Consider the following 27,122-nt stretch of genomic DNA (forward strand, 5'->3'; position numbering starts at 1 on the left):
TGAAGAGAGATCTTTTCCAAACTTTTATTTGTGCACATTCAATTTAAAAAGATAACTTTTACAGGTTCTTTGGTGCCCATATTCAGCATACAAAAATGTAAAAGACTATTCACAAATAAAACACATTAGCTCAAACTGGAAAAATAATGACAACAATAAAACAATTTTAAGGTAGTGCACACTGACAGCTCTGCCTGTGGGGACATGAAAATCACTGCGGAAATAAATAGAATGTCCTTCTGTAAAAGCAGCAACGTCATGTCTTGTAAACTTCCTTTTCTAGTACAGCAAAGTGTGGAGTAAAATCCAAAGGGACTGGAGCTTACACTGCAGCCGTGAGTCCAAGTCTCTCTCCTCAGTCCCCGTTGGTCCAGTTTTCCTTGTGTTTTGAGTCCAATGTGCAGCAGGTTTCAAAAGGTGCTCAGTCAGAGACTCCAACCAACAACGCGTGAGTTATAAAATTTCCTTCCTGCTTTCAAACACAAATGGGTAAATTTGCTCCACAGCCGTGGCCACAGCCTTTACATTGGGCCCTGTAACAAGCAGACGAGGAAGGGTTGAGAGAGGAGACTTCCCGGGGTTCAATAGTCTCACCTGGCTGGGAAGCTCAGGCCTCTTCAGAATACCACTGCGCTACACAGTCATACCAAGAACCCAGGGAACACTTTTCTTTCCTAGACAAACAAGACACAAACTTCCGTGCTTTAGTTTTTCATCACTGGCATTAAAAAAACAAAAACAAAAGAAACCCCAAACTGTTCTGCCACAATGGACAAATGGCACTGCAATCCGTACAGGAAGAAGGACAAACAGACTGCATACTCACCATCCTTTTGGCCACTGTCATCGGCTCAGACTCACAGGCCACGGAGGAACCCAGGCAAGGGACACATTGCTGCTACCTAAGCCCTGGCTCTTACACTGTGGTGTCTAAAGTAGAGTCCAGCCTCACAGTGCTACTGAGATGGCTGCTGACCCTCACCGCTTATTTAATTCAGCAGGGTTATGAAGTGTGAGGTGATGAGGCGAAGCTAGGTAGTAAACAGTCCACAGAACTCCGCATCAGTTAAAAGACCAAAGGACATGTTAAAAGGGAGAAACAGTTTCTTCAATTTCTGGACAAAACTATTTCACTAATAATTACCTCTTGAAAAGTCATAAAAACTCAGGTATCCACTGACTGTCAGCTTCACTAGGAATGCACACATTCTAATTTGATCCATTCCTTTCTGCCTCACCCCACCAACTGTTTGTTATAGCACTCTCAGGAACTATACATCTCACAGAACATTCCACATGTATGTATTCATGGCATAGTAACTAATCAGGTCACTGTCTTCAGTTGGTTACAGTGTTTAACCAGTTGTCTAAGCAAGTCAAAAATTCTACCTTTTTTTTTTTTTTAAATAATCACACACAAGGTATAGTAATTAGCCAGGTCCATTTTCATAAGTTTGCTATGGTGTCTTGTTTATTAACTCAGTAAATACACTCAGGGGCAGGAGGGATGTGAAGGCAAAGCATCACAATATAGACCAGGCTGGCCTCATCATGATGTCTGCCTGAGTGCTGGGATTAAAGGTATGAGCTATGACACATTTGGACATTTCTTTGCACTGTCTTACTCTATACTTAGAGACTTAACTATACTCTGGGGCCAGACAGAAATCAAGGCTCAGAGGTTTAGAAGTATCTAAAATCCAAGAACAATTAGATTATTCTTCATTGCCCCACTTTTTTTTTTTTTTTAGATTTAGGTAGGAGCCTGGCAATCAGCATTGAGAGGCCCCAGGAAGATTAGAAAACACATGCATGAGTTAAGCTGCAGCTGATTTGTTGAGTCTTCATTTTCTTAAGAACTAAAAAACAATGCTAGCTCATTTTTGTCCTTGGGGCCAGACTCCTAAAGCAATGTCCAAACATTATTTATTTTAACAGTCCACTTAATAATCAGCCTGAAGCTGATGCCTCCCTGGACATGCGTGCCCAGTGAAGCCACCCTTTCCAACTACTTACAGACTCAGAAGAGGATGAGACATATGGGGAACATAACAGACAGCAGTCAACTATATTTGAATATTTATCTCCAGAGCTCACAAAATGGTTTCTCCTAAGTAATTCAAATGTAATATACCATACATTAAAATACACTATGAGGATTATAGTGGAATATTTTGATCCAAATGTGTGCAGCGTACAGTCATGCACTCGGTACAATCACCTAGAGAGTAAATGAGGTAGATATAACCACATGGGACACCAATGAGCCTCATTAAGAAGATAATGAAGGCAGGTCAGCTGTGGCAGCGCTACAGTGGGAAACACTAGCCCGCAGGGCCCAAAGTCGTCCAACGGACTTCTCGTGAGGGTAAAGGAACTAAGGGGACAGCTCAGGCGCTGTTCCTGTCAGTGAGTCACAGGATGGGTGTCTCTCATTGGTCGATCCAGGACAACTGGGGTTCTGTGTTGTAGGTTACCTGTCACCGTGATACTTCCTGTTGAAAATATCTGTAACGTAGCTCTTAGAGACTTTATCCGATAGCACACAGCAGGATGCAGTTCAGGTTCATAGCTGTGTAAAAACAATTATGTTTCATTATTTATATCAAGTGGCAGCTTCAAACGTTGTATGTCATCATTCTCTGCAGACCTACCTGGCATGAGGTCTATTGTTCTTTGTGAATTCTGGCAAACGGATTTCAAAGGGCATGTTACAAACTGCCAAAACATTCACAACCTTAAAATCTGTAAAAATTACCTGTGGGAGAGAAGTAAACCTTCATAAATCATTTTGAAGCAAATACCAAAAAAATGTTCTTTATGGCGACCTGTACTAATTGAAACCCTACATAACATCATTGTAAAATGGTATCTGTATAATGGAAACTGTTATTTTCTGTATTTCGTCTTTTTTAAAATATTCTGTACAATTTCATCTTAATATTGAAAATGGGATTTTTTAAAACTGAGAAAAGAGCAAGAAAAAGAAAGGAGTTAAGGAATTCAAGAGAGTCAGAATGAAAAAGCTGTCAATGCAGAGTGAAGGCTGGGCTCTTAAATTCGAGTGAAGGCATTTATTTCTGTGGTCCTCAACACTGGTAAGCTTGTGCAACGGAATAAAGCCTCCAGGCTACAAGCAGCATGTTCTTAACATTAACAGCTCTTCCTACTAACATCTTTCTTTTTCTTCCCCTTTTCTTTTCATCCCCCCTCCACCTGTGGATATATGTGTATGTACGTATGTGTGTGTGTCTGTCGGTGGCACTGGGGATTAAACTCCGAGCCTTATACACTACAGGCCAGTCTTTCCCGCTGTGCTACATATGAACACATACAACTAGTTAACCATTCTTCCCATCCACAGCTGTAGGTGTAACTGCCCTCCAACCTGGGGCCTGCAAAGGCAGTAGGGACAGAAATGCCACCGCCAACATGTCACCACTTCCTCTGCCACACCCTCATGCACTGTGGTCCCCGATCCCCAATGGCAACCCACTTCTGTCTGCTTCCTGCGGCCCTATACAAGAGCCTCTTCAAGGACACCTCTCTTTTACTCACTCACTGAACATGACCTACCACTGTAAGAGTAATTATTCACACGCTGACTGTAACAAAAGATTTGAAAGTTCACAAGTCAGTGAGTGGTGACATTGCAGGTGAGAGGGTGCCACTCCCTGTGCCTGTGTCCGCAGGGCTCTAAACTCTCGAACCATTCTGACCAGCTGCAGTGAACAATCAAAAGGCATTTTCTGATGGGTGGGTGTGGTAGAGGGAGGTGGAAAAACTCGAGTTCAAGGAGCATTAACCTGTAAGGAAACAAGTCTCCACGGGAAAACAATTTAGGTAAAAAACAGGATCTTTTCCAAATCTCCACAAAGCCATACTTAGTTACCAAACTTCACACTCAAGGGCAGAATAAAGAATGCAGAAAAAGTTTGGCATAGAAGTATTCTTGTGACTTGTTTCCTCTATTAAGGTTTTTTAACTTTATAAAGCTAAATCCTTGAACATGTGCTGTATGCATATTTTTAGAAAATGTTACCTGAAAACCTAGTTTCTGCAGACTACGGGCTAAACGTCTGGCACCAAATTTAGCTTCTTCTTCACTGTAATTGAGGTAGAAAAAAAAAAAAGCTCATTAGTGGCACAGAAAGTGCATTCTGTCCTGAAAGCATGGTAAGCTGTGTCTATGACTTATGACTTTACGCTAGCAGCGAGGCACAGGGTAAAGGGAGCTCAGCCCAGCAGCACTCACCTTGTCGCTCCAGTGCAAATAATCTTTCCTGAGGACCAAATTGTAGCTGTAATTCTAGGTTTTCTAAGCTTCATTAATACTTTCTGGAAGAAAAATTCAGTTATCTAATGAGCATTAATCTTCACAGACAGTTCTACCGTATGTGCCCACAGCAGTGCCCACATGTGACGCCACGCTCATGCAGGGTTGGGATAACCACTCAGCGAGTCACCATCTTGAGTTCAACTGACCACCAGGAAAGTGCGAAAAGTGAGTTACAGCTGTGCACACAGACCTTGAACAAGGTCTACACGTCTCTCCCTGCACGTCACTTCCTGTGTGTTATTTTCTTAAGGGAAGATGATGTTACTAACACATTCAAAAGTCTTAGCTGGTCAATGAGATTTTTTGGTTGAATTTAATTCATTCTTAGTTTCTAGTTCTAAAAACTAGAGATAATTTACCTAGGGTACACTGGCATTCAGTGTTTAGAACTTAAATTGAGTCTTCAGATATAGTTCTAACTTAAAAACAACAAAAAAACAACTTTTGTGTGCTATGTGTCTAAGACTCGTGTATGTTCATGTGTATGTGAACAGGTGCACACCATGGTGTGTGCTGGTTTCTGCTTTCTACTTTGACAGCCTCTCCTGTTGCTCACTGGCTGGCCTGTGCGCTCTGAGGGTTCCATCTCTGCCTCCCGTCTCCCAAGAGGAGAGCAAGCACACTGCAGCTGGCCTCATGTGGGTTCCGGACATTCCAACATGAATGCTGCACACTGAGTTTGTACAGCAAGTGACTTCCCACTGAGCTGCCTCCCGAGCCTTCCGTTTAAAACTTGTGAGCAGTGCTGGGTTTCATAAGGCAATGCTTCTAAGTGTATCGTAGTCTCACCATTTCATCATCCATGCTCTTTCCTTTCTGTCTGCTCCCACTTCACACAGCCTTTCTTTTCCCAGTCTTCCTTTTGCTGGGCTATATATGTAATACATGTATGTAATGTTTGTATGGTTTGCCTATTAGAAAATCTAGGCTCCACAAGTTATAGAAAGTATGTGGTATCTGCTTTGCTGAGACTGGCTCATTTCACTTAATAGGGTGACCTTCACTGCATCTATTCTCCCTGCCACCTGTAGTGCTTTGACTCAGAATGGTCTCCATAGGCTCATATGTTTTAACACCTGGTCCTCAGCAGGTGGAACTGTTGGGGAAGGATTAGATGTGGCTTTAGCGGAGGAGGTATGTCTCTGGGGAAATTTCAGAAGTCCATGCATTTTCAGTTCAGTCTCTCCATGACCCCTAACTTCCTCCTGGCTCATGGATCAAGATGTGAGCTCTCTTGGCTACTGTTCCAGCCCCACGCCTACCTGCTGGCATGCTTCCCTCCAAAACACCTGAAACTATAATCCCACACTAAACTCCTCCTTCCACACATTGCCTTGTTCATGCTGTCTCATCGTAGCCATGGACAAGTGACTAAAGCACAGTATCTGTTCTCTTTTCTTTGAGGACTGCTCTGATTAGGTGAGATGGAATTTTGGTGCCATAACATTTTGCATTCCCACATTTCTAATGCTTACTGGCTGCATTTTTCAAGTTGTATCTTATCAAAGCCAAATGCACACCCACTGTCATTATAAAGCTGATATCAAATCACTCAGATTTTATTATTTATTAATAAAACTAATGCTTTTAAATGTAATAGGTTTGACAAAACATAAAATACTAAATCTAGATTAAAATATGAATCACTTTTTTAGCAATTTATTATTAAATATATCTTAGCTAACTAAAAAGGCAAAGAAAACTTTAGATACAACAGAACTAAATTAGGGCTTGTAGTGGAGCATATCGGCCTCCATGACTCGAGAGACAGTTGCCGCTGCTGCTGCCACTTCCATGAGAGGGCCGCATCTGACAGGGCCTCCTTACATCAGTTACAGCCACTTCCATGAGAGGGCCGCATCTGACAGGGCCTCCTTACATCAGTTACAGCCACTTCCATGAGAGGGCCGCATCTGACAGGGCCTCCTTACATCAGTTACAGCTACTGGGTACAACACACGGAGTACCACTCACAGCACGGCCAGATCGGGTTAGACAGGACGCATACTTACTCCAACATCACGCTTATAAATGACATTTGCTCCCTCTAAAGCAATCTTCCTTAAGTTCAAATGACATCTTGTTCTAAAAACACAGACTACATTTGTAATTAAAATGTCCAATGCAACATCACTGTCTGCATCCATTGGGGTAGTTTCAAAACTTAGTTTCCCACCACGAAGATCACATCCTGGGAAATAAAACAAAATAAAGTCATTGAACTTATATGTTCTGCTAACTTGTTTTCACAAATATATCAAAATATAAGAAATATAGTTTTCCCTCTTCACCACTAAAAATGTCACAATAAATCCAACAAAATTTTCTTTATATAATTTTCAATTCGTAAAAATCAGTGACTTTTGCAAGCAGGAATCAGCTCCTAAGTTCCAGGAGCTACAGTTAACAGTAAGAAACCACACACATCACACTCAAGGGCTGAACTCTGTGGCCCCAATGTCTAGTCATCTGAGTCCCTGCAGGCACAATACCACAGGCTTGATTCTTACATAAGGATTCAACTGCCAGCATGACTCCCGCACTATGAAGGCTAAGGCAGAAGGTCTGCCCCAAGGTTAGGGTCAGCCTGGGCTACACAGTATGACCCTGTCTTGGAAAATTAAGAAATAAAAATTTCTAACACCTATACAACCATACAGTATTCGAGTCCATGTACTAACCATACCCTAACCTCACTGTATTTTTTTGTTAATTTTTGGACTTTAATCTCCCTATCTTTCATTTTCTGCTCCATGTGTACACTTGAGCTCCCTTTAATCCTTTACTTAGGGCTAATGTATCCACATTTGTAAGTAGAATTTTAATTGTTACATTACAGCAGTTCTTTTTTGTACTGTCCTATCTGACTTGATTATCAAGGTTATGCCAGACTCAGAAAAAGTAGTTCGTTCCTTTGTTTTAAAATTCTCTGGAAAACATATAAAAGAGCTTACTTTCAAAATATTTGAACCTGTTATTTGCTTACGATTTTTGGAAAAGTAACTCAGTATTGTTAGTAAATGTTTTAGAACTGAAGTGTTGTGTAGCAATTACAATTTCTGTATCTTCTACTTTTTCATTTACAGGGCACACAAGTTTTCCTGGCTTCTACTGATCTTACAATCCTCAGCACAGCACAGTTCACCCATTTTTCATTCCGACCTCACTCACCTGTGCCTTTGTCCTCACATCTTGCTGAAAGGTCTTTCTGCTTTGGTTAAGTTGATCCTCTCTTTGGATTATTTTTGGCCTATGCTTATTTCATCTCTTCTAGCTTGTTCACTTCATTTTCTAATTTCTTACACTAAAAAATACTTAAGCTAAAATTCCTTCCCCCTGTCCCTTTCTGAGTAAATATGGTAGGCCATTATAAGCCAGTGCTGTCATGTTACTCTACTTGGGTCTATGCTTTCTCTGCCTGTCAATTCTAGTAACGTTTAAATCCTGCTAGTTTTACTCAGATGAGTTATTTCAAGTTTATAATTAAATAGACATGCTGCTTTTAAACCTTACTAGTTAGTAACCTAGGAAGAGCTAACTTAAAAGAACGTGCTAACACGTATCCTGGCAAAGATCTAACGGTTGTAGGTTTTGTATAAATAAACCAATGTTCTCTTATAATTTGATACAGTAGCATTTTACAAAAGATCCTGTGGTAGTGGGTTATCAAAATCTAAAATATGTACACTCATGGAATTATAATGACTGAGCTAAGCAAAAAATAAATAAGATTATACATAACTGGTAATAACAGAGACATGCTATCTCCATCTAAAGGGGACTGTTTTAAAACAGTATCACATGTACTATGAAATATACTTTTATTGTTTATATACACACAATATATGTACATATAATATGTATATATGTATACATATGTGTGTATATATATATGTATGCATACATATGTGTATATATATATTTTATATGTATGTGTGCCACATGTGTGCAGGACCTCTCTAAGGTCAGACAAGGCATCAGATGCCTTGGACCTGGAATTACAGATGCTTGTGAGCAACCATGTGGGTACTGGGATCTAACTCAGGTCCTCTGCAAGAGCAGTAAGGGCACTTAATCACTGAGCAATATCTGCAGGCCCAAGATAAGACTTTTGTGAATAGTATAAAATACAAAAGCTTAATACAAAGTTATGTAGAGATGGTTTAACGGTTACACATACTTGCTGCTCTTCCAGAGGGCATCAGTTCCACTCCCAGTACCCACATCAGGAGGCTCACAAACACCCCTAACTCCAGCTTCAGGGAGCATCTGCATGCTCATACACTATAACTAGTATGGAGGCCTGATATGAGTTTAGTTTCGTTTGCATATCTAAATATACATTTAAATATATATGCATGTATCTGTCAAAATGTTAATTCCTCTATTCAGACAATTAGCACATTATAGTGATGTTTTCTTCCCCCATTTTTGGTAGAATCTGGATTTTGTTTTTGTTATTTAATTTTGTTTTTGTTTTTTGAGCCAGCCTTTCATGTAGCCTAGGCTGTCCTCAAACTCTATATACCTGAGGATGAGCATGAACTTGTCATTTACCAAATGAGCTATATTCCAGTCCTGAATCTGAATTCTTAAATCAACAAACACATAATAGGTTTTACCAACTTGCATAGTCTCTGTCCAGGACTTATATTAAAAATTGGCTTGATCAGGTGTTTTGTCTCATTTAAGTGAATGCCTGGTCTCAGTTTAATTGGTCAAATATCTCCAAATAAAATCATTAAAATCACAGCTGTCTTGTTTTCCTGAAGCTGACAGTGCCTACCCCTTGCACAGTGAGTGTGTGGACAATACAGCATCTATATTTAGGTCTTTGGCTTTCTAGCCTAGTGGTTGGTATTCACTGCAAAGCCATTACTTCAGCAACTGCAACCTTTTGCCTTGAAAATACTGCCACCTCCCGGCTCTGCTGACAAACTTCATCAAAAGCAACCACACTACATTTTCTACATAAGGTTTAAATTGAGAGGCCACAATAAACGCAATCATAAAAACAAAGCAAAAATAACCTTAACATCCAATGGAGGGCCAAAAAAGCTAACTAAATCAATCTGCTTCCACACAACGGAAGAGTTTTGCTACTCTAAGAGATTGGCGTTGCAGCTCTGGATGTTGGAAGGGCCTCAAAGGCTTGACCACAAAGTATATCCATAATTGGAGAAGTGGCCAAAGCAGGGCAAGCCTGGTAACGGACGATTCACAATGCACACAGGCCCACTCATGAAGTCCCGAAGAGCTCTCTTTTCTAAATGTCGGACAGATCGACACAGTTCCAAACTAACACTGTATTCTCTCCAAAGCTTCCAAACAGTAGACGGAAACAGCCACTTTGCATCCTGATCCTGTCACACTACCCAACAGTCAACACGCCTCTGACAGGTATCGTAAACCACAGAAGAGCTTTGCCACGGTGCTTGTCCTAGCTTTGCGGCACTCACCGAATGCCTAACCTCCTCCGAGTCTGCATGTTCTTTTCTGTAAACTGGTGGTATCATATGCATGGGCAAGGCACGGTCAGACATTGTCATCAAGACCATAGCAAGTAGCATGCATCAAAGTTGTAGGTGGATTTACAGTTAAATTTGGTAACTGAACACCTCTGAATGAGTTGATAGAAAACTTGAGTCATTTCAGCAACAGATGGAAAGAACCAGATCCTAACAGGTTAGGCAGGGGTTATTGCGCAACACTTACTGGTCCAGGACCTGAGTAATAACAGTTATTCTGGAACTCAGCCATGCTCATGTTTTCATAGTGGCCAGTGCTGACAAGACTTGCAGGCCTCATCTATGTGCCTCTAAAAATGTTTGATTCCTTGACCAATACAAAAGCTACAGAAACAAAATATTTAACACTGAAACACACCAATCCCACTTTTAAAACTAAAATTAATAAAAAGTGTCCTGCAATAAGTTCTTTGACTGGACAAAGACCAGACTCCAGTTGAACAAACTGGTATAAGATATTTAAGGGCAGCACCAGTGATCTTTGCAGATGTAACTGGACCTGAGGACATGAGAGAGTTACTGGGAATTGTTAGGAGAGACAACAGAGTGGTCATTCTGACACCCACCTTAGCTTTTAGAGATTTACATAAGTATTCAGGAGAAAATGCCATTATTTGATTAACTTTAAAATATAGGAATCCTTTCCTATCAGAACCCAGTAACAGCTTCATTGGGGTCCAGATGGTTCCCAAGGTCTGAAATCTTGCCACACAAATCTGTACAATCTAGTCAAAGATAAGAGTGCCTCATGGGAAAAGATGAAGACACATAATATGTACAAATTTGGGGATGATCCACTAAACTTCTACTTTAATTCTAGAGCCACTGTCAGCCTAGACACATTCTCTCAAAGCTAAACTTCCTATACCCCCTTTGTCCTACTTCTTGTTCAGGGGTAGCCGAGGGATAAAGGCAGAGCACTATGGGCCTTGGCAGAGGATGGGCTGGAAACCAGCTTGTCTGGCAGGCGACACCAATCAGGAAGATGCCCTTGTCTCAAGAGCTTATCCCACAGGCTGCAATCTTCAGGATTACATTTCCTTTTTTTCCAAGTACACAAGCAAAGAATTTCTAGTATGCCTGGACTCACAAAGAGGCGAAGGGAAGGAGATGCCACCACATTACAGAAAACAATGGATAAATGCTGAAGCAAATTTGCCATATTAAAATTAATGTTCACCACACACACCTCTACCTACTAACTCTACAACTTATTCTAAAGATAAACCCCTCTACCTGTAAACCTAGCAACTAGAGGGCTGAGGCAAGAAACCGATAATGATCTCTTGGCAGGTTCAAGGCCAACCTGGGCTACACAAAGTAAGATCTTCTTCATAATGAAAACAAAACAGCCCGAAGACTTGCATTAAAATTACTATCATGTGTAATTCCAGCACTCAGGGAGGTAGAGGCAGGTAGATCTCTGTGAGATCAGACTGATCTACAAAGTGATTCCCGGACTGCCATGGCTACACAGAGAAACCCTGTCTCAGAAAAACAAACATACAAGACTATCCTGATATATGTATTTTTAAATCTACTCTACATAGAAGGCCAGAGAGGAGTCAGTGGGTAAAGGTTTTTGCTTCCATCAAGCCTGACAACCTGAGTTCCATTCCTGGGACTCACATGGGTGGAAGAAAAGAACTCCAACAGATTGTCTTCTCTTTGACGTCCACACACGTGATGTAGCCATGTGAACATGCACAGAGAGAGAAATTTAAATGAAAACAAATAAAATGTAGTAAAAGCTCTATAGAGAGCTACAAAGACCATTCCTTAAAAAAAATAATTCTCTGGACCTTGAGCTTGTTTGGAGGTTCTAGCAGGAGTGCAGCTATTCGCACACCCTTGGCCTAAGACCAGTCTCCCTCCGTTCAGGGAAAGTCATCCTGGTGTGCAGCTTCAGGAGGGACACTGGTTGGAGTACAGGGAATTTTACAAAGAAGGTGTGATAGAAAGACCTGGAGGGGCCAGGAGTTCCAAAAAAAAAGAGACCAACAGAACCAAAAAAATCTGGGCCCAGGGGTCTTTTCTGAGACTGATAATCCCACCAAGGACCATGCAAGGAGATAACCTAGAACCCCTGCTCAGATGTAGCCCATGGCAGCACATTTTCCAAATGGGCTCCCTCGTAAGGGGAACAGGGGCTGTCTTTGACATGAACTCAGTGGCTGGCTCTTTGATCACTTCCCACTTTTGGGGGGGAAGGGTGCAGCCTTGCCAGGCCACAGAGGAAGATGATGCAGCCAGCCCTGTTGAGACCTGATAGGCTAGGGTCAGATGGAAGGGGAGGAGAACCTCCCCTAGCAGTGGACTAGGGAAGGGGCATAGGAGGAAAAGAGGGAGGAGGGTGGAACTGGGAGGAGACGGGAAAGGGGGACACAGCCAGGATACAAAGTGAAAAATTGTAATAAATAAGTAAATAATTCTCTGGATTTTGGCAACTATATTGAAGATACACACAAAACAACATAGAAATAAGTGTACTTAATGCTTCAGTCAATGATATCTTTAGGAAATGATACCTAATTTAAATGCTGTTCACTTTCTGAATGTGATCCCTACCAGTAGACTCCCCTTTGGGTTGCATGACTGACTGGTGTGGTGGCTTCTGCCTAGCACCTCAGGAGTGCTATAACCATTGCTAGACAGGGAAAGAAATTCAAACTTTGAGTATGTTTTCTACAGAATACAGTTTTTATACTTTCATCAGGTGAACCACAGTAGACCAGGAGCCACACACATTTCACTAAATACAAATTTAAATTTGGGGTTTCAATCCTAAAGATATACCAGCTCCTTATTTTGCACAGATGACATTTATTTGAGATACATTTCTTACTATTTCAGGTAAGCTCTGCCATAGTTACTCTCAACTGTCATCTTCTAGGCAATGCTTGTGAGGGTTACCTTGATCAGGTTAACCAAGGTGGGAAGAACAGCCACCACTATGGGAGGCAACATTCCTGGGCTGGACTTGGGACTCCTTGCACAGGAAAGGAAGCTGAGTATGAGCTTCATCATTCCCTGTTTTTTGACAATGGCTGGGATGTGACCAGCTGCCTAAGCTCCCGCACCTGTGTCTTCTCCATGACAGACGGACTGTCATCTGACAGATGGACTATAATCATCAATTGTGAACCAAAATAAGTTGCTTTCAGGGTATTCTGTCACAGCCACAGGAAACTGAGACACTGTGTGTCTGGCCCTAAATGTCACTCTATGCAGATATGTATTTAACTTCCTTTTGAGACTGAACCTCACTATGTAGCCCTGGCTGGCCTGGTACTCACTTTGTAGCCCAGGCTGGCCTCAAACTCATAGAGATCCACCTTCACCTGGCTCCCAAGTGCTGGGATTAAAAGCCAGTGCCACTACACACTGCAGTATGTGATTTTTAAAAAAGCATGACATTTCTGGTTGCATAGGAACTATTCATAATCACTGTTAAGCTTTCCGAGGCTGTTCAACTCATACATTTATCTGAGCATATTAAACACTGATGATAAACAAGTGATATCTTAGGAGGGACAGCTCTGTGGTTAAGAGCACAGAGGAACCACACTCAACTCCCACACTCACATGGTGGGTCACAGTGCTCACTTGCTCTCTCTCTCTCTCTCTCTCTCTTTCTCTCTCTCTGAGACAGGATTTCTCTGTGTAGCCCTGGCTGTCCTGGACTTGATTTGTAGACCAGGCTGGCCTTGAACTCACAGAAATCCACCCGTCCCCTGAGTGCTGGGATTACAGGTGTGCACTAACTACTATGGCATCACAGCTGTCTTTAACTATAGTTCCAGGAGATCTGACGCCATCTTCTGACCTCCATGCGCTACAGGCAACATGTATGATGCACAGACATACATGCAGGCAAGATATCCATCCATATAAAATAAAGTAATGAAAATGATAAACTTCTGACCACTTGAGATACAAAAACAGCAACTCCAAACTACTTGATTTTCCAGAGTAGCCATGATGGTCAACACTTTAATAAATGCTAACCAGTTACACTTCTTTGAAGTTAACTGTTTTATAATACTAGTTCATTTTCCTGATTCATAAAGCTCTTTTTTATATTTTTTAATTACAATTTATTCACTTTGTATCTCAGCTGTACCCCCTCCCTCGTCCCCTCCCAGTCCCACCTTCACCTCCCTCCCTCTTCTCCATCCATGACCCTCCCCGAGTCCACTGATAGGCGAGGTCCTCGTCCCCTTCCATCTGACCCTAGCCTATCAGGTCTCATAAGGACTGTCTGCATTGTCTTCCTTTGTGGCCCTAGTAAGACTGCTCCCTGCTCAGGAGGAGGTGATCTAAGAGACAGCCATTGAGTTCATGTCAGAGACAGTCTCTGTTCCCCTTACTAGGGTACCCTCTTGGAGACTAAGCTGCCATGGGCTACATGAGTGCAGAGGTTCTAGATTATCTGCATGAATCGTCCTTGTTTGGAGTCTCAGAAAAGACCCCTATGCTTAGATATTTTTGGCTACGTTGTTCTCTTTGTGGAACTCCTGTCCTCTCCAGGTCTTTCTATCTCTCCCTTCTTTTATAAGTGTTCCTGCACTCTGCCCAAAGTTTGGCTATGAGTCTCAACATCTGCTTGATGCCCTGCTGTGTAGAGTTTTCAGAGGCTCTCTGTGGTAGGTTCCTGTCCTGTTCCTTGTTTTCTCTCTCTTCCAATATCTATCCTGTTTGCCTTTCTGAATGAGGATTGAGCATCTTACCCAGGGTCCTCCTTCTTGCTTCACTTCTTCAGGTATACAGATTTTAGTGCGTTTATCCTATATCATATGTCTAATATCCACTTATAAGTAAGTATATACCATGTGTGTCTTTCTGCTGGGATACCTCACTCAGGATAATCTTTTCTAGTTCCTACTATGAGCCTGAAATTTTCATGATTTCCCTGTTTTTAATTGATGAGTAGTATTCCAAGCAACAAATAAAGTAATCCAATTAAAAAATGGGGTACAGAGCTAAACAGAGAATTCTCAATAGAGGAATATCAAATGGCAGAGAAATACTTAAAGAAATGCTCAACATCCTTAGTCATCAGGGAAATGCAAATCAAAACAACCCTGAGATTTCACCTTACACCCATCAGAATGGCTAAGATCAAAGACTCAAGTGATAATTCAAGTTGGAGAGGTTGTGGAGAAAGGGGATCCCCTTGTCCATTGCTGGTAGGAATGTAAACTTGTACAACCACTTTGGAAATCAATCTGGCGCTCTCTCAGACAATTAGGAATAGTGCTCCCTCATGATCCAGCTATACATACACTCCTAGGCATATATCCAAAATATGCTCAAGTACACAACAAGGACATTTGCTCAACCATGTTCGTAGCAGCTTTATTCATAATAGGCAGAATCTGGAAACAACCCAGATGTCCGTCAACAGAGGAATAGATACAGAAATTGTGGTACATTTACACGATGGAATACTACTCATAAACCTCATACACACACACACACACACACACACACACACACATATGTATATTACCCAGCTTAATCCATTCCTTCCGCTGAAATGAGTTCACTGCACTTGAAATATGTGGCTTATGCCTCCTTGTTCTATAGCTCAGCATCACTTTTATTCAACCAATTCTGTAACAAAAAGCTAGAAACCTAAGCCTGAGCTCCATGCTAAGTAGGATCCAGAAATTCAGCAGTGACTTGGTAGAAGGGGACACAGAGTGTTTTTAATTCTGAAAGGCAGGCCAGCATGTACAGTGGAAGAATTACAGGGAGAAAACTGGGAAAGACAGGGTGTGTCAAATTGTGTCATCCTTGCCATATCAAGGGTTTTCGTATTTGCGACAGTTGCAGTGGTGGGCTAGAAGAGTGGGGGTGGGGAAGACATCACTTACACTTAGGATATAAGTCATCCACTCAGCAACGGGAGGACCAGAAGCTGAGCTTGGTAAAGAAGCCATTAGTCCAGGTAGGTGTGGACCAGAGCAGCACTGGGTGAAAAGGAAAAGCTTGAGAGAAGGATAAAGAGGCCTTTGTGCCACATACAGGGTGAGAAATGGGGGAAATGGAGGGAGACTGTCGGTCTATGGCTAAGCTGGCCCTGCTGACCCTGAAAGAAGGCCACTTTGCGCAGGACAGGGAAATGGCTAACTCCAAAATGTGAGGCATACAAGAGGAGATACAGAATACATAATCAGCAAAGTGCCTATCTTTCTGGCAGGTCTTGGTCTGGGTTAAAAATGAAAATCTGGAAATGCTAATTGAAAACAAAAACTGGAACTAAGAAGTCGGCCACACAAGCCAAAAGTACAGTGTCTTTATTGTGTGTTCCGTTACAGTGTCCCTGGGCATACCTCAATCACAGACACTGCCATGCTGTCAAGGCTGTCCTGTCTGAGTCTTCTTGGTAGACAGGAGGCTGCTCAGAAACACCATCTTTTTTCTGTACCCTGGCCTTGGCACAGTTCCCAGGGCACTATACACATGATTCTCTCAGGCACACACAGCCGCCTAAGGGCTCAGCGGACCGCTCAGCTAAAGCAATCTCCTCTGAGCCGTAGGACAAGGAAGGGACCGAACAGTGCCGAAGTGCCCTCATGTGTAAACACAGTACACAGCCTACTGGGGTGCTAGGACACGGCATGAACTTCCACGTGAACCGCCTGGCACCGCACTTGCACACGGTAAGCATTCAAATTCAGCTATTCTTACTGCTACTATTATTATCTCCTTTCTTCCTCTTCTATGAGCGGAGAAATGTTCAAAAATGGAAAGGGTTTCTGGTGATTCATTATAGCCCTCAAGCTTTGGAATAAGAATACTTCATGTGTCTTCAACTTTAAAAGCAAGAAGAAAAATAAAGCATACAATCTGACGTATCTGATCGATAAAATTAGTATGGCAGGAATCTAGATTTAGCCACGAATTTAAAAATAACTCCAGCCTTAAATAGAACTATTTCAAATCAAAAACACATGGTGGCCACTGACTTTGGGACAGGTCTGGGTCTGGACTGAATATCAAATGGTTGGTTGAGGAGCAGGTGTGGGGAAGCTGGGTAGGACCGTCAAAGACTGACCAGGTACCACGTATCACAAAAGAATTATTTTGCTGAATTGTATTTAGGTCCCTACAGAAGCCACAAAACTATATAAACTACAGGTTTAGACATTCAATTTGAAAATTAAGCTGAAAATGCTCCCTCTATTTTAAGGTACCGACTGTCTTAGGCAGGTCTTCCTGTGTCCCTGTCCTCACTGACTACTGTCCATATTTCAAAAGGCTACTGTTTGAAACCCTGAGAAGGGACATGTGGCTCATCCAGTAACCAGGAGGCTGAAACCGGAGGGTTGCTTGGAGTTGAAGCTAGCCTGGGCTACAAGGTGAGTTCCAAGTCATCCTGGGTTAGAGCGAGACCCCGTCTTTTCATAGGCCTGTCTCCTCCTTAAATCAGACATCCTTACTGAATGAAGTCTAAGGCATCAGTGAGAAGTTAATAGTTTCAGCAGTTACAGATGTCGGAAAACTGCAGTGACAAACCTCTCTGTGCTTAAGGAGGCTGCTGTTTTCTTCATACTTTAAGAAAACATGTCAAAACCTTAGTCCTCCTGGAGCTCTCTGGGCTTCAGGTGCGATCTGTGAATGTTATGGCTGGCTCCTTGACATGTGAGAGACCTACTCTCACATTCCCAACTACCTACTAGGTATTATCTACTGAACGAATCCAACTCAGCCAAGCAGAACTCATCAATCTCCCAGGAACACTCGAGTGTTAGTGTAGGAGTGGAATCACCATCCACCCATCTTAGCTAAAAATGTCTAAGTCTTAGACAGACACGTTCACTCACATGTATTATCCTAGCATTCTGGAGGCTGAGGCAGAGGAACTGGCATTGGTTTAAGGCTAGCCTGAGCTACATACAGGGTCCAGGTTAGCCTGGACTCAAGAGAGATGCTGGCTGAAACCCAAAACCCCGACGACAAAACTTCAGAACCCTCCTCGGTCTATCATTTTTCTCTTATGCCCAGTTAACTTCAAATCTGCATTCGAAGCAACAATTTTATTTTAGTCTTTCTTGCACATCATTATGGCAAGAGACTCCTACTAGAACTTTTCTGTCTGTAGTTTCTAACGTTTAGCCATCTACCATACAACTACTAGAATAATCTTCCTAATTGTACCGCATCCCTACTTCAAACAAACAAAAGCCCAACCTCTTGACTCTCTCAGGCAAACAAAATAGGATCTAATGTGCTAGTCTTAGAATCCTCTGTGCTTCCCACCTCCAATTTTCCTTTTATAGCTGAATCTACTTAAAACACACCCTCACACCCTCTACTGAGCATGCTGCTTGCAATGGCCGATCCCCTTTTGCCTGTGCCCAGTCCTTCAACTAACAAGCTCTTCCTCTAGCTGCAGCTGCCCCTCAGTATGAAACTGGGGTCAGCCCAGCCCTGTGGGTCGACAGGGAAGGAACCTCTCGGCAGTTACAGTCTAATGGTAAAAGCAGAAGACAAATAGGCCAGCGATGAAATGCTAAGAGACTGTGACCTAGGAAATAAAGCAGATGCTGAGACATTTTAGGAGGATGATCCAGGGACGTAATTTCAACTACCTTTAGAAATGAGATGCCAGTCTTAAAAAGAGATCGTGTGAGGAGTGCATCCTCGGAACAGGACAGCCTAGCAGAGTACTCAGCAAAGGAAGGGATCTGTCTGTGTTCTGTTTACTAGATGGCACACACCAAGATCTCTGGAGAAACAGTTCCACTTAAATGTTTTCAGATCCTGCATCAGCAACTTAGTTGCTGAGTTAAATGAATACTTTTGGAACAAATCAAGAAACTGCAGGACTGAGGCAAGCGGAAAGAATGGATTTTATTCAAGGTGGCAATAAGTACCATAGAAATGGAGATTTAGACTTATTTAAAACAAATAGCAAACCATAAGGCATGTATCCTAATCTATATGTAGCACTGTTTACATCACTTTCCTTTCCCCCCAAATTACCCTGTCTTTATGTCACCCGAGGATCCTAAGTCAAGCAACTCTTCAAACAATTCCATGATAACGGTCAGCACTGAATGGCTAACCTTCCAGTCTACTTCAGTGTACTCTTCAGTTCGCAGAATGTTCTTATTCCTCTCTTCACAAAGGAAGGCAAAAAACCAACACAAGACAAAGAATACAGCTGCACAGGTAGGCAAGGTAGCACTTGGGTATGATCTCAGGAACTGGGGAGCCAGAGGATCACCAGTTCAAAGACAGGAATACAAAGCAAGATCCCACCTCACCTCACCTCAGGGCAGGCAGGCAGACAAACAAACATCGGTTTCACAATCTGAAACTCTTCTACATTAACAAGCAAAACCTCCAAAATCCAAAGTAGGGATGCGCATTTTCGAAACAAAAACAACTAAGCACTCACCTGCTGCTTCTCCTCACTGGCTGCTTCTTATGTTCTGAGACACACCCCGGCTGTGTGGTACAGCCTGCCGCTCCTAGGCCTACAAATGTGGGCAGTGTGATTCCCGCCTTGCATTTTAGAGGAATGGCAACACAATAGTGGCTGTCTGTACGTCTACACGTACCTAAACCTAGAAAAGGTACAGTAAAAACGCAGGCGACAGGAAGTCTTCAGTTCCATCATACTAATATCACCATCACCAATGTGGTCCAGTGACCAAACCTCCATAGATAACATAGAAGACTGCCCAAGTAGGTCTGCACTGCAGTGGATTTGAAATTACTGTCAAGCTTTATTTAATCTGTCATAACTCATGCTAGAATATGTGCTTAAGAAGGTGAGAGAATTACTCATACGGATTTTCTGTGTTTGTTTTGAACATATGTTCTGATGTAACTCACCATGGCCCTCTAACTCACTATGCTGCTAAAGATGACCTTATACTCCTAATCCTCCTGCCTCCACCTCCCAAGTGCCATGATTACAGGCAGGTATGAATGGTCATGCCTGGCTCATCCAATATTTTCTAATCTGCTATGCCATGTCAGATAATTTTCCTTGAACCACCATAAGACCACAGAACAGACGATACCTTTCAGAGCAGCACAGCACATCTGTTGAATAACTATAAGCTAGTGTCCACTTTCAACATGGCTAAGCTTCCATGACCTCCCTAAGCATGACCAGCAAGGATCCTGGGATGTGGCCAAGCCGTGATCAATTCAAGGCTGCTTACGACTCCTTCACTTAGCTGTCTGAACAGACAGGTGAGGAGATACAACAGTCATAAGCAATGAGGGAAACCGCTGTGGCTGCACAGAAGTGTCTGGCAAGTCAAACAGAATGGAGTGAGTCTTGTGCCACAAAAGCTTCAGGTCCACCGTGAGCTATCTGAGGTTGAGAACACCACAAGCCATCTTCCTATCTCCACCCTGGGCTATAGATTAGCTTCAGATCTTTGTATCTGTACGGCAACATATGCCCGTAAACAGCACGGTGGAAACACAGCAGGGAGACACCTGACCATGCAGGAGACGTGTCTCCACACAGGAACTCTACTGAAAAGAGCAGTACTGACATATTGGGGTGGGTCACTCAGAGCTGGTCTCTCACTCCACTCAGCACTCCTTTCTTTTTGACACAAGGTCTCGATATGTAGCCCTAGACAGCCTGGAACTTAATATGCAGAAGAGGCTGGCCTCTATCTCTACCACACTGAGATTAAAGCCGTGAGCCTCCACGACAGGCTCAGGCCCTGCTTTCCTGAAACTATTCCAATACCGTAAGAGTATCTCAACTTAAAGGACCTATAAACATACATGGTTTGAGAAGAGAGCAGAAAAGCTACAACCAATTCTTCTCCCATCTTTCTCTTTCGTTGTTTTTTAAGATCTGGGATCCATGGGGCTATGAAAAAGGGTTAATGCAATTTAATCAATACAGGCCAGATTAGGACTGATCTAGCTGTTCAACTAAATCAATAAGGATCAACCAGACGTCAATTTCTTTAATCAGGAAAAGAAAGTCTTACCTCTGAATACAAACATACTTGCTAATCTCATGTGTGAAATGCAAAAGAAACTTGGAAAAAGAAATTACAGAACTTTATCTCTACATCATACACCTTGCTTTTTGTTACTTGTCTGAGTCGAATCCTCAGCTAATACACTTTAAAAGATGACATAGTGCATATTTTATAAAAATATTATTCAAACATGAAAACAGGACTTAGATATTAGACAAAATAGACGAAAATAGTTTGAAATCCCTCTTGTTTAAGCAAAAACTTTCTTTTTGATACAGGGTCTTACTCTGACTGATCTCTGGCTGGTCTAGCAATCACAGGGATCCTCCTGTCTCAAGCTTTCTGGGTACTGAGATTATAGCAAACTTTTTTTTCAAGTATTTCAAACATTCAATTAAAAGATTTAGATTTAAATTTAAGTTAGCTAGCTTGATCATTAACTATAATTATCAAGTTATTTCCCTAATTAGGTAGTCTCAATATTTGTATTGAGCCTTACCACAATAAAAAAGTTTTTTTGTTTTTTTCAGCCCTAAAGTCCTTTTGTAATCAGTGGCACAGGGCAACAGCTTTAGCTACTTCTAAAATTCTAAGAAAGCTACTATGTGTTTTACAACAACCACAGTGACATGGAAAACTCAAATCAAATGACTGATATGGGCATTAACAAATTTCAAGTTTATCATCAGTTAAAGTAACAAGTAACAAAGACTGACTCCTCAGACAGACCAGCTCTGCCAGAGGGATCATCGGGGCCTATTTATTCACAAGTATACACAGCCAAGCAGTGGAGTCCACAGGGAAACAGCCTTTCAATAGCTGTAACTGGGAGCCCGAGCAGGCTTTGTTGGTTTTCCTTTTCTAAGAAACATAGATGTCTGGCTTTACTTAGCCCATCTGCTGTAAGTGATAACCAGATGCTCCTGTGACAATTAGAAAATCTAAAAAAGTACTCCCCAGCACTAAAACCTAACAGCAGAGATGAGCTCAATAGCCTGGGATCAAAAGGAGCGTCAACAATGTAACAGAAAGTCTGGGAACAAAAGAAAGGAATCAGTGATCTGATGGCTCCTTCAGCACACTTGTGGCACTGCTGCTCACAGCACGCTCCAGGCATTCTTAGCTCTCTTCCTCTTCACAGCAACTCTTTGAGTAGTACAGATATGCACTCCATACTGTAGACAGTGATGTCACACCATTAACCAAAAGCAGAGCCATGATGCTGAACACAGGCGGCTGCTGGGCTGGCACAGACGATGCTTTTAATATACCAACTCTAACACCAAGAAAGTGTAGCCAATCCTGATCCAGCTACTGCCTTAAGAGCTTCAAACTTAGGAGTAGAAGGCAGGTTGACACCACTGGAAGCAATGGTTCACTTAATGAGTAAACTAAACCCCCACCCATGTCCATCTACACACAAAGCTGTCTTTCTTCCTAGGCACTGTTAGTACTAACAAGTCATGACAAAATGCTGTCCTTCGCACACTCATTTCTAGTTCTCTTTTTCTAATCTTATGTGTGTACACAAACAGGTTCATGCTTCTGTGTGTGTGCTACAGCACAGACATCAGGACACCTTTGACCTTACTGAAGACAGAATCTCTTCTGGTCCACTGCTGCTTATGCCAGGCTAGCTAGCCCAGCCTTTGGGGGAAGTCTTCAGTCTCTGCAGCCCTTCTAGCCACAAGATCACAAGGATTCCAGCCACACTACACCAACTGACTTTGTGGGTTCTGGGGATCTGAAGCCAGGCCCTCACACTTGCATGCCAGGAGCTGTACCCACTGAGCCATCTCCCTAGGCCTCAGCATTCTGTCCAGTGAGTGAACTATCTGGTTAAAATAAGCTACAACCAAACTTTTGTTGTGCATGGGGGGTGAAATTTTAAAGTTTTGGTGACCCCATGTGTCTACATTGCCCAGGAACACACTATGATATAGGTTTAAACATTAGTAAGATTTCTAGTAATGTGTCTCCCTGCACAAACCCAGTCACTCAAGACAAATCATCTTCCGTGTCACATTTAGTCACAAGTAAGGCCAGGTGAGCAAAATTTCCACAGCGACCTTACTGTTTACCACTAATGACACACTTCTGGAATCTTGCTTTTTCACAACCATAAAAATAACACAACACACACTCCACATCCCTTCTGAAGACGGACTACATCATAATACAAAAATGACACCTGCCTAGATGTCCTGAAAGATCCCAGGTCTGTCTCAACTTCTAGGCCTCTCCCACAGCGATACCCCTACGACACAATCCAGCCGAGGCAGTAGGCTGTCCACTATACTGCTGAGAGTCATTAAAACAAAGCCCCAGTCGTGTCTGGGATTTTGGGTGCTTATAACTTGCATAGAGAATAAGAAGTAGGAATGTCACACAGGAAAAAACTAACTTTTCAAGAAGTTTTCTGGGTTCCTGGCCCCAGCACTATACCAAACAAACAAAAACCAAAAACCAACCAAACAAAAATAGGCTCCCCTTCGTGCACTACAGAAGCCCCAAAGTGCAATAAAAATAAACATGTTAGCTCCATCTAGTAAACAAATTAATCTTCAAAATACACATAAAGGGTATAAACACACACTGTGACAACGCCTCAGAGTGCTGACCTCCCTAGAAGCTTCAGGAGTATCAGGCAGGATTGTCCACACACTGACAATCACAGTGTCAGTAAGCAGTACAACATCTAAAATTCAAGTTCACATCAGTCGTGTCATGGTACCCATGTTTGTTACTTCTCTGGCATCTACATGAACACACTACAGAAGCACACTGCAAGCAGCAATCACAAAAGAGGTGAAATAAAATGAACAGAAATTTCAGGAAAATTTTATAGTTCAAACGTCAACTAAAAATCTCAAGACACTAAAGGTTTTCATTTGGAAACATGATGAAATCGTTCTACTCTAAACTCTTCCAAATCAATTTAAACTTTATTTTTCATAGTAATAATTTCATCACATGGCTGATGACGCAACAGAAAGAAATCAATTACCTAGTTACTAAGTGGCCTCCTTTGTTTAAGATGTCCTCATGCCCACTCAACTACATCATAGAGAATTTGCTGGCTCTTAAATAATGTCACATTTCTGATGAGAAATGACACAGTTCCAAATGTTCAGCTATGTTCCACGATCTGTTGTACATTATAGCAAATTCTGCACATTCTACTCATAGATTAACCATGAAAATCTTCAGTTGGGAAATAGTCCACCTGAAGAAAAAACAATGCGTGGAAACAACTTCTGTGCTTCCCTCAAAATTGCAAAATGTAATTTTGGTCAAATATTCAGATGCAAAATGGAAAGATAGGTGCTGAAAATAGTTTAGATTAGGAACTTCAAAAGTCTTAGGTTCAATTTATAACGCACAAGGGTGTGTAATACCTTTTTATCCTGAGAAAAAGTGACTGTCTTGGAACAGCAGCACCACATGGGCTTCTTGTTCTCAAGCACCTTTATGATGAGGAGCTCAAATATTTTCACACACTTTATTTCAATACAATCTTTTGAGTCAGAATGCATTTGCATAGCAGTTATTCTGAAAGAATACAGAACATCTGAAATGCCCACTCCAATTCTCCAAATAAAAGGATTCTTATGAAAATGCAACAAAGTGCCATTAATGAAAAACATACACAAGCCCAGGGCATGTGCCAAAAACTCCCCGTGAAGCAGAAAAAAATACAGAAAGTATAAAAAAGCACCTTTGATCAGGATACAAGTAGAGAGAGGAAGACCATGGAATGCTGGGGCCAACACTGGTGGAAAGCTGAAACTGGATTAAAAGCTAGACTTGACTTGTGTTCAGGGACCACAGGAGATGGAGGTCTCAGCAAACAGTCCAGGTAAATAGAGGGCAGAGAGCAGCTCTGAGGTGCAGGGAGTTCCTTGTGATGGACTGGAGAAATCCAGCACTCAGCCCCACAACCTCCAGTGGGATGATCCCCAAACGGCCTCCAAACAACAGCCACATGAACACAGGCAGCAGCGTCTCACCCCGGCCTCTAAAACACTGACTTTTTCATCCCAAGGTTTTAGAGCCTAATCTGTTTTCCACTGTTCAGATTTCCAGTCCTTTTTAAGGGAAGCTGCTCATCTCCTTGTAAATCTGGAAATTCTTCAACTAATAGCACTGTAGCCAAAAGTCCCTTAAAATGAAGCCTACAACTGAAAAAAGTATACCCTGCCTGGCTCCTGTTCCAGAGAGCACACAGAAGATCATTACAGGTTCTGGTACTCATTTTTGGGAGCACAGAGCATCCAAGAGGGTTGGGAGTAATGATGGCATCCTTTTGCTTAGGGGCAGCCAGGCTTAGCAACTGAATCTGTGGTTCACAAGTTGCCTTGATAATTATCAATGCTATTTTCATCATTAATCTTCAACGTTGTATAAAGAGCCTTGTTTCTACTGACCATAGAAATGTTATTACTGTAGACTCTCACTTTTCCTGAACCACACAGAAACACCATTTATTGATGGGAAATTCAGTTTTGTTTTCTGATACACACATACACATATATATCTCAGGAAGACCTGGAACTTATTATCATGTACTCCAAGTGAGCCTTAGACTCAGATCCTCTTGCCTCAGCCTTCCAAATGTTGGGATCACAGCATACAACCTAATATGGTTGAGTAAAGTATAAAACAAGCAGTTTGTGATGCAAGGCTGAAGAATACAAACTGATGAATATTTAATTGGGCATATCCAAACCCTAAATAACTCTTTCCACCAGACAGTGCTAAAAATCACTTTTTCATCTGAATGGGCTGCTATTTTCTCAAAATTGGAAAGAGACTGCAAATTATGGCCAGAAGACTGAATTTCCTCCTTACCCTCTCCTTTTTCAAGTACCTCAGGTAATCTGTTAACGCTTTGCACAAGTCACAATTCTAAGGTTAAAACACACAAGTTCATACTAGTCACTGTCAGTGTTGCTCTGCAGGTGACAGATGCAGTCACAGATCTCACAGATGTGGACTGGCTGCAGCTTGACTCTTCCGTGCAATGTGCACACTGGCAAAGCCTGAAGATGCACAGCTCCGCAAGAAAAAAAAAAAGAAAAAGAAAAAGAAAGAAAAAGGAGCGTTCTCTATTTCAGTCGCTTCCTATTTCATTTACTTCTAGGACCCGTCCTCCGGGCCACTGCGAAGCGATTATCCAGGCCCCCTCCACTCTCATCCCTTGCTCAGCCCTATTCATCTCTTCCCGCGTTCCAGATCCTTCTTCCCCGAAGCCTAATTCGGCTACTACTATTATTATAAAGCGGGGCTCCCGACAAGTGCCAGAAGCAAGAGGCGCGCTATATAGGGTGAGCCTTCCCACAGATGCACTGGGAAAGGGGGGGAGGGGTCGCCGCAAGTTTTCCGACAAGCCGCGGACCCCTCGCTTAGTGGCACCGTCCCTCTTTGCTCTCTGGCTAGGACCAACCCTGCCGGTCTCCCGCGGCGAGGGAGGCAGGAGCGCCCCACCCCCACCCCGTTATCCCTATCGGGATGCCCAAGTCGTCCGTCCGTCCCCGGCACCAGCCAGTGGCCCGCGGCACTCCCCCACTCTCCAATCGGGTCCCCGCCCCGCAACGCACACCGCAGCCCGGGGCCGGTGAGCAGATGCCCCGCCGCCGCTCGCCCCGGGCCCGCCTCCCCCTCCCGGGACCGCCCGACGGGGTTACCGTGGGAAGACGGGGCGGTCGCAGAGGACGCGGCGGCAGCGCTGCTGCCGGTTGCGTCGGACACGGAGGAAGAGCTGGAGGACAAGGATGAAGATGAGGCGGGTCCGCTCCCCAGTCTCCATGGAACTCCCGCCCCGGCCCGTTGCTAGGAGCCCCCGAGGCTCGGGCTCCGTTTCTCGCTTTGTTGTTCCGGGTACAGGGCGGCCGCCGCTTCCCCCGCGACAATAAATAGACTAGGCGCGGGGGAGCATAGAGACGGCACTCGGCGGCCAGAGCGCCGCCGAACCCCGACGCTCCAAGGAGCCGCGCTAGCCACCCACTTCCGGCTCTCGCTGCTCCCGCTGTCGCAGCCCCCGCCCCAAGCTCCGGCTCTGTTTCCTGTTTCCTGAAGTTGTTGGGAAGGCCCCCCCGCTGGTGGGTAGGGGGAGGCGGAAGTAGCCGGAGGGTGCAGGGAGCCGGGGCTGCGCCTGGCGTCGCCTTGAAACCCTTTGCTAGTCTTGAAACCCTTTGCTAGTTTACAGCTGATTGCTGGACAACAGCGTAGCACAAATGGGCTTTAATGTGGTGTTTTAAGCCGGAACTTCGCCTGGGA

The 27,122-nt window shown here is 43.0% G+C and overlaps 1 protein-coding gene across 2 annotated transcripts; it reads right to left on the minus strand.

The window, feature by feature from the left end:
- LOC110550423 (TATA box-binding protein-like 1) lies at positions 1–26,828 on the minus strand. 2 transcript variants are annotated; one of them, XM_060373425.1, is made up of 7 exons: positions 26,531–26,828; positions 6,352–6,424; positions 4,256–4,338; positions 4,043–4,106; positions 2,655–2,758; positions 2,478–2,572; positions 1–533 (listed from the first exon to the last, which is right to left on the minus strand). In XM_060373425.1, exons 1-7 carry the CDS (start codon positions 26,650–26,652, stop codon positions 454–456), a joined length of 621 nt encoding a protein of 206 aa, XP_060229408.1. In that variant the 5' UTR covers positions 26,653–26,828; the 3' UTR covers positions 1–453. The 2 variants fall into 2 exon arrangements, with proteins under 2 accessions (XP_060229408.1, XP_021495986.1); XM_021640311.2 differs by having other exon boundaries at positions 6,352–6,530; positions 26,531–26,817.
- Positions 26,829–27,122: the final 294 nt, after the last annotated feature.

This window comes from Meriones unguiculatus, chromosome 20 (assembly GCF_030254825.1).
Source record: "Meriones unguiculatus strain TT.TT164.6M chromosome 20, Bangor_MerUng_6.1, whole genome shotgun sequence".
In the NCBI taxonomy this organism is placed as follows: Eukaryota; Metazoa; Chordata; class Mammalia; order Rodentia; family Muridae; genus Meriones; species Meriones unguiculatus.